General features: G+C 48.4%; 1 protein-coding gene across 1 annotated transcript; it reads left to right on the top strand.

Annotated features, from left to right (window-relative positions):
• Positions 1 to 480: 480 nt before the first annotated feature.
• LOC133107537 (E3 ubiquitin-protein ligase Midline-1-like) lies at positions 481 to 7,963 on the top strand. Its single transcript, XM_061216525.1, has 6 exons — positions 481 to 581; positions 3,279 to 3,335; positions 3,483 to 3,537; positions 5,643 to 5,702; positions 6,669 to 6,908; positions 7,476 to 7,963. Exons 2-6 carry the CDS (start codon positions 3,318 to 3,320, stop codon positions 7,961 to 7,963), a joined length of 861 nt encoding a protein of 286 aa, XP_061072509.1. The 5' UTR covers positions 481 to 581; positions 3,279 to 3,317.
• Positions 7,964 to 8,428: the final 465 nt, after the last annotated feature.

The raw sequence follows: 8,428 nt of genomic DNA, 5'->3' as shown, positions 1-8,428 counted from the left end.
GTGGTGCTGAAAGCTACTGTGGGTAGCCTGTCGGCAGAAGGGGGGGGGGGGGGGGGGGGGTTTAAGGTCATCGATAGAAAAAAAAGAAGGAGCTGTGAAAATACTGAAAAAAATAAAATACAGCTCCCAGCCTCCTCACCCCTGATGTCAGGACAGGGCATGGGATGAAGTCGCTGACGCAGAGCCGGGATTGGACAGCGGTGGAGGAGAGGGCGGAGGCGTGGGACTGTTTGGAGCAGCCATCCTCGTGCCCCTCGTGCGGGCGGGGTTTTGATGTGCCGCTGCTCCTGCCCTGCGCGCACACGCTGTGCGGGAGCTGTGTGGAGGCTGCGGCCCGGGCCTCCGGAGACCGGGCGGGCGCTGCGGCCGTCTGCGCCCTCCCCTGCCCCTGCTGCCGCCTGCCTGTGGAGCTGCCCTGCTGGGAGTGGGGGGGCGCCACCCGCTGCCTGCCCCTCAACCCAGCGCTGGCACGGAGCCCGGGCGCCATAGAGACAGGGGAGGACCAGGGTGGGGAGGAGGATCAGAGGAGAACACAGGAGGATACTTTTGGGATACAGCAGGACCCCAAGACTTGCCTGCAGGTAAGGGAACATGGACATGTGAGAGTACTGAGAGTTTCTCAGGGTCCCTCTGTCCTGACTCCACACTGAACTGTATGGACGATGTGACCTTGCATTTGCTACACTTGTTGCTTTACCTGTTGCTGTCATAAGCAGCTGCATTACTTGATAGCTGAATTAAAAACCATGCCGATGTTCCTGAAGTAGATGTGTCAACTAAGGGAGCTGTAGCCTGGCCTGGGTGTGAGTGTGAGTGCATGTGTGCATGTGTGTGTGTGTGTGTTGGGGGGTCTGGGTGGGTCTGCAGTGTCGTGAGCCACGGACCCCTTGCCGAGCTCAGACCTCACGTTCCCACGAGCAGTACCTCACCATGAGGTGTCTCGGGGACGAACTCAAGTACTCCGAACGTTCTGGAGCCCTGGTAAGTTCTACTGAACTTCCAGCCGAGTATCGAAGTGAAGGGTGTGATGCAAATCTGGTATTCGATGTCCTGTATTCAATGTATTCCTCTAAAAGAATCTTTATCACATATGATTATAGTAAGATAGACTTTATTATAATCAATCAAAAGAATAGAGTTATACAGATTACAGGATATATATCATCTTTCAGTTTGCTGATCACATGCAAGTTACATATACCCCTTTAGCTCTTTCTAATTTACCTTTCCACCATGATGTTAAAATTCAAGGTACACCCCTCAAATACCAATCCTCTTTGGCCTTAGCCTTATCCTATAGCTCCCCCCTTCTGGACGTTTAAAAGAAACTATTCCTAGAATATTATATTTATCTAAACTATAAAAACTACTTATACAAGTAATCCATCCATCCATTATCTGAACCCGCTTATCCTGATCAGGGTCGCAGGGGGGCTGGAGCCTATCCCAGCATACATTGGGCGAAAGGCAGGAATACACCCTGGACAGGTCGCCAGTCCATCGCAGGGCACACACACCATTCACTCACACACTCATACCTACGGGCAATTTAGACTCTCCAATCAGCCTAACGTGCATGTCTTTGGACTGTGGGAGGAAACCGGAGTACCCGGAGGAAACCCACGCAGACACGGGGAGAACATGCAAACTCCACACAGAGAGGCCCCGGCCGACGGGGATTCGAACCCAGGACCTCCTTGCTGTGAGGCGGCAGTGCTACCCACTGCACCATCCGTGCCGCCCTATACAAGTAATATAGATTATAATTACCACTCAAGCTTGATTATAGTTGTTCTGCGTTGCTCTTTCTTCAACAGCTCGTAGATATCTTCCATCCATCCATCCATTATCTGAACCCGCTTATCCTGATCAGGGTCGCAGGGGGGCTGGAGCCTATCCCAGCATACATTGGGCGAAAGGCAGGAATACACCCTGGACAGGTCGCCAGTCCATCGCAGGGCACACACACCATTCACTCACACACTCATACACTCATACCTACGGGCAATTTAGACTCTCCAATCAGCCTAACCTGCATGTCTTTGGACTGTGGGAGGAAACCGGAGTACCCAGAGGAAACCCACGCAGACACGGGGAGAACATGCAAACTCCGCACAGAGAGGCCCCGGCCGACGGGGATTCGAACCCAGGACCTCCTTGCTGTGAGGCAGCAGTGCTACCCACTGCACCATCCGTGCCGCCTCGTAGATATCTTGTGAAGCAAAATTCTAAGAAGCTATCCTAAGGTCTAAAAGCTTATTCCTTATATATCCTTTTTTCGTATAAGAGTGTACCTTTTTTTGATAAGAAATGTCCCCAGTATATCGAGTGGGAAGACATTTATCTCTTATGCAACTTTTTAATGACCATATTCATCACTTCTGTTTGTCCCACTGTCGTTTTCTCATACCTCAAAAGAAATTTCCCCAATACTTTATCTCTTGTGCCCCTCCGGTTGGGAATGTCCACCATCTCAATATACGAGTGGAAAAACACTAGCTCTTTTGTATTTTTTTAAGGATTCTATTCATCACTGGTGTCTGTTTCAATTTCATAGTCTCTCCTTGACTTCCTCCACACCTTGACCTCATGCAAGCCAGAAGATAGTGCCTGCCACCATCTCAATACACTCTTCAGGTGCCCCTTTTTGTGGCGCCTTAAGGGATCTACAAAAGAAATCCAGCTAATAGCTGAGTGTAATTCATCATTTAACTCCTCCACTGTTAGTCCTTTGAATCTATCCGATAAATTATTTGTGCTATAATCAGGAAGGCCCTTGAAGCCTCTTAATCTTCTTTCGGTATTGACATCCCTTCCGTTTTCCTTATCTCTCCTACATTTTTCCATCTCCTCATACTCTTTGATCTCCCAATTATCTTCATTGTTTTCCTCATCCTGTTGCTTTAACCAGGCCTTGTGCTCCTCCCCTGTAGGAACAAGCCCACACGTGTCAACTAAGTATGTTATCACATCTACCGTTTCCTTGAACGCCAAACTCCCTGGGTCACCAATTTCCCGTTCAGCATGTTGAGCATCTTCCACGGTCATGCTAGAACACATTCTACGCATGGCCTCAGTCAGACCTTTAGCCTTGCTCTCTAAAACCCTAAATCTAAGTCCTCTGACTTCAGACTCCTCAGTGTCCATATACGGTTGTACATTTATCTTGTACCATATACTTCTCCTCTTACGGGAGCTTTTACTCCTACCCCATTGGCGTGTGCGAGGGGTTAACAATGTATTCCTGCCTAACCCATCTTCTGTCAATCTCTCATCAGGCGGGCCTAGGGCCGGGTCCTCGACTGCAGGTAGCTGTCATGGGAAGCTGCACAAAGGTCAAACAGCACAAGAGACACATTTTTTAAACGGGTTTAAATAGAGCTGTTCATACATGCACTACTATACTGGATAAGAGCGTCTGTCAAATGCCAATAATGTAATGTAATGTACTATTCTACAGTTTCTGCTCTTCCTCACATTAGGCAGGGCCCTGCTGTGTAGATGCATGTGCTCACCCAGGGCACACCCCCTCATATGGTGAGTAGCCAGTTCCTTTCTCATACTGGAAGCTTGGGTATGGCAGGGGGGTGACCTTGTGTGGGGGAATGGCTGTGAGACACCCTGCACTGACCTGTTAAATACCACACATACCCTGTTACACCCTATATTGTCCTGTTAACTTGTCCTGTTTGAGATTATAACCATGAACATGGCAAAGTCAAGACAAATATTCTGGAAGAATATGTGAAATAGACATATTTGAGAGGAAATCTGTTTTTGATTCTATCCAACTATATCATTCTTCTTTATATTTTTCCTATTTCACTGAGCATGGCAGTATTAAAAATGATATTTATTGACAGCCCATCAAAAATAAAGCAATATGATCTAAATGTGTTTGAATATAATATTCTATTGAAAGAATAATGTAACATATCTCAATATTCAGTATACAGTGGCAACTGGTACATTCCAGTAGAAAGCGTGTGTTTATAAAAAATACGTTTATAAATTTAAAATATTTGTTCTGACCATCCTTTGTCATGGTTCTTGGCTTGCTCTGGTTATTTCCGGGTGTTGCCTCTTGGGGCCTCTAGAGGGCGCTCCTGTCAGCAGGCACGATTGTTTTTTAATCACCTACAGGTGCAGCCACTCTGTTTACACTCCATCTTCCCTTGGCTCGGGGCTTTTGTGTCACATTCTGTCATGTCCACAAAGCCGGTTAGACATTGAACAAAACCCAGGAACCTTCTTTAGTTTAGTGCAGAGTTAGGCTTTTCTGTTTCTCATCACCCTGTCGGCCTCTCTCTAGCCCTTTGCTGCGTTCCTGTCTCTGAGGCGGGCTGCCTTGCACTCAGGCAGTCGCTTCAGTCTACCTGTTCCTCTCTCTCACCTCTTCCTGAAACCCTCCTGTGATTTGGGGGAGCTAGAGGCTGAGCGTTTCTGTGTGGGCAACCGGGCGGCCACTATGAGCTTTTGGTGATACCGTTCAGGCTCACTAGCGCCCCCGCTGTGTTTCAGGTGCTGGTTATTGAAATGCTCAGGGAAATGTTGGAGAAATTTGTCTGTAACTATCTAGACGACCAACTGATTTTCTACTCTCACGCTGAGCACATGAAGCACGTCAGGCAGGTCCTCCAGCACCTGTTGGATGCACGCCTGTTTGTTAAGGAGGAGAAGTGTGCCTGTCACACCACCTCTGTGTCCTTTCTGGGGTTCATTATTTCTGAGGGGAGGGTCAGAATGGATCCCAGAAAGGTATCTGCGGTCAGGGACTGGCCCACCCCTGAGTTGTGGCAGCACCCAACACAGCGCTCACCAAGAGGACGGTTCCCCCGCGCTTTGAGTGGACCCCTACAGGCCAGGCAGGCTTCACTGAGCTAAGGAGCCCATCCTAATCACCCCCAAACCCATTTCTGGTGAAGGTGGACACCTGGGAGCTTGGGTTGGGGCGATCCTGTCTGGCTGTAAAACTGGCGCTCGAGGAGTGGTGGCATTGGCTTGAGGGGGCTGAGCACCTAGTCCGGACTGGCCACAAGAACTTGGTGTACATCCAGGGTACACCATGATGATTTCCGCCGGTCACTGTTATTCCTGCAGTTCAACTTCCTCCTGACCTACAAAAACAATTCCAACAGTACAAGGGCGGGCTTGGTGAAAAGTGGTCTATTATTTTATTTAATATAAAACTAAGCTGCTAAAAAATAAACGTGTAATGTCAAATTCATATTTAAAAAATCTAGGTGGCCCAAATGTTATCACTTGGTGAGCCAGCTAACTGCTATCTAATTGCATTGGCATTGGTATTGTAGCACACACACATTTAGGGGTGTAAGTGCCTATAGTTTCTGGACAGCCCAGACATCTTGGACATCCCAAGAAGCTGGTGAATGTTTTTTTGGCGTGTGCCATAGCCTAAGAAAACAAACACATGACATCTGCACAGATTGTTTTGGAGCCTAGAACGTGTAGTTATGGTGAGGGATCATTTTATATTTACTTCAAGTATGTTAAATAGGCTGTTATACAGTAATACTGTATAATGACCGTATAATCATACTGTATAATAAGAGATCTCATTTCCATTCCATTTGCTCACATTTGCTGTATTGTAACACTCTCACACAATTTCTCTCTCTCAGCATGGCCACAGGGTGGTACTGTAGATCTGCTGGAAGAGGAGATGGAGCAGTCAGTAAAAGGTAGGTGGTCCTCTAAATGACCCATGAATTCACTTCTTTGTATGCTATTTGCGAATGCATTTGAATCACACTTCATGTTCTAACATAAAGGTGACAGTACATAAATAAACTCACGCAGGGGAAATTTAAATTATAGCCACAGTATACACAGGAAAGAAAAACCAGTGTCAGTTTTATTAAAAGTTAATGCATGTAATAACAAGAAAAAAAGCTGAAACACATAGGTAACACAACATGTTTTTGAATTATAATAATATATATATAATAATTTCCTTTGTGGATATGCCACATCAATAAAGGCATTTTTTATATTTATACCAGAGAAGAGTGTTTTTTCATTAGCAAATAAATGCATGTTACTTCAGCATTCTCTTCTTGTCCCTGCACAGAGCAAAGGGTAAAATCACCCCTTTAATTCAACTTGTTCTACCTGTTTTGGCAGACACAGTTAACAAAGCCTCATTGTCTTAAATAATATAATGAAATGTACACCAGCTCTAATACAGCACATCAGGAAAGACCAACCGAGGCCCCAGAGGGCCACAGGGTCTGCTGGTTTTCGTTTTCACCTTTAAAACAGCAATCACTTTAGACCCAATAAACCAGGTCAGGTGAGTTAGCTGTGTAATCGACTGCTTTAATTGACCAGTTAATTGCTGAGCAACAACAAAACCCAGCAGACTGTATGGCCTTCCAGGATCACCTCTGTGTGGGTTAAAACAAGTGCTGGTTAAGGCCAAGCTGTGGACACGGTCTTCCCTCTCTATGGTCATGTGAAATACACAGCACTGTATTGGGAGATGTGCTGACACATACCATATCTAATGCTATACCCATGGGGTAAGAAAACAGGTAAAATGAGCTGGTATGCAGTATATGCTGACACAGGGCTGTGTCTGGCTGCCTGCCACCATAGGACCTGAAGGTAAAGTCCTCTTCACGCCCGCCGGCTGTCTGCTCCCCCAGGCCTGCTTTTTTCCCTGGATCCCTCCACGGCGGCCCCTCCCCTGGTTCTCTCGGGCTCTGCGCTCACCGTGACCTCCCAGGGAGGGGCCGCCCTGCCCCAGGCAGAGTGCGCAGGGGCCCCTGAGGACCTGCAGCATCAGGACCCCAGCCCCCTTCCTCAGGTGTGTGCAGCAGTGACCATCACAAGGGGGCAGTTCTACTGGGAAGTGGATGTCTGCAACAGCACCTGCTACAGGATAGGTAAGGTACTGCAGCGGGGAGCCTGCTGCAGGACAGGCAATGCACCACAGCACAGGGCTACTCACAGAGTGGGAAATTAACACTAGCCACCAGCCAAATGCCGGTGAATTTCATCTGTGGCAGTTTGTCTACTCTACCAGCCACTTTGTCAGGTAACCACCATCACTTGGAGGTCTTGTTCTATTCTAAATGTCTTGCAGTCTGGTGGCAGTAAAATTGGACGGTGAAAATTTGGGATGCACCAGCCACTGGAGCCAGTGGATGAAAAAGTTAGTTTCCTGCCCTGGTTACTCATAGTATAGGCTTTACAATTAGAGCTGCATACATTGTGCACTGTGTGTATTTGCTGTATACGTTGCCATATAAATGTTACAAAAAGATACACTGTAAGTCAAAAGGAAAAAGATGTTGTGATGGTAATGATGGAGTTCTCATTGGAAGTGGCAGCTGTTCAGTGTGAAGTGTGATGCAGTGATATTAGCAGGCCGCAGACTGAGGTGGAGGTAATAGTCTGTGGATGGTGGCAGAGAGCAGAACTCACAGTGACCAGACTCCCGTGTCTTGCAGGCGTGAGCTCTGTGGATAACCTGCGGGGATGGTGGCTGGAGAGGAGGGGCGCCTCCTTTTCCGTGGCGTTCGACGGACGCAGGGAGACGCTGGCCGCCGTGCCCCCCCAGGTGAAAACCGTGGGGGTGTTCCTGAACATGGGAGGGGGGGCGCTGAGCTTCCACAACGCCCTGACCCAGGAGCACCTGGCCACCGTGCCGTCGCGGTTCGGCCCGGGGGTCCGCCCGGCGCTGGGCCTGGGGCAGGGCCGGGTGAGGCTGAGGAGCGGCCTTCCTCCTCCGCCCCACGTCTTCCTCTGCCGGAGCTCAGCCTACCGCGGCCCCGCCGGGGCCGGACCGGGCCGCTGGCGCAGGGACGTGCGCTTCCACTCCGTCCGCACCGTCATCCAGAGGTTTGAGGAACTCTCGGTCGCGGAGTCCGATTCCGGCCTGGTGTCCAGTTTTGGCTCCTCCAGCACCCTGGCCTCCCTTCCTGAACCAGGGACCTAGCCCGGGACCAGCGCCCCGAGCTGGGTAGAGAGATCCGGAAATTAGCATGGGACACGCGGAAGAAGGCTCAATATTGACATAATGTTGACAAGCATTGGGAAATCAGTAACATAACAATTATTAACAGGTGACCTTTTCCTCCATCAGGAAATGTTGTATTGGTGAGTAGCTATGAGGCACACAGTATATGTAGTAGTAGCCATTCTGTGTTATGACAAATCCACTTACGCTTACATTTTAGGCATATAACAGGTGCTCTCTTCCAGAGGGAGGTTAAATTCTTCACATGAAATACATTGTACATTGAAATTGTACAGCTGCATCTTTGAAGTAATTCAGGTTAAATACCTTCTGCAGTGGTCCAACAGCAGAGCCCATCCTGGGAAGCAAATTTGCTGTACAACCTGAATGCTGTAAAAACCCGGTCCTTAGACTGCCTCCCATGTGGTGCTCTGCTGGCAAACT

This window comes from Conger conger, chromosome 13, assembly GCF_963514075.1.
Source record: "Conger conger chromosome 13, fConCon1.1, whole genome shotgun sequence".
In the NCBI taxonomy this organism is placed as follows: Eukaryota; Metazoa; Chordata; class Actinopteri; order Anguilliformes; family Congridae; genus Conger; species Conger conger.
The sequence above is the reverse complement of the archived record's forward strand: the minus strand, read 5'-3'. Positions and strand labels throughout refer to the sequence as shown.

What these genes read in the sequence shown, in the direction of transcription:
- LOC133107537 (XM_061216525.1), top strand. An exon ending in GATGGAGCAGTCAGTAAAAG is followed by an intron (nt 5,703 to 6,668) that starts GTAGGTGGTCCT and finishes CTGCTCCCCCAG; the next exon opens with GCCTGCTTTTTTCCCTGGAT. An exon ending in CAGCACCTGCTACAGGATAG is followed by an intron (nt 6,909 to 7,475) that starts GTAAGGTACTGC and finishes CGTGTCTTGCAG; the next exon opens with GCGTGAGCTCTGTGGATAAC.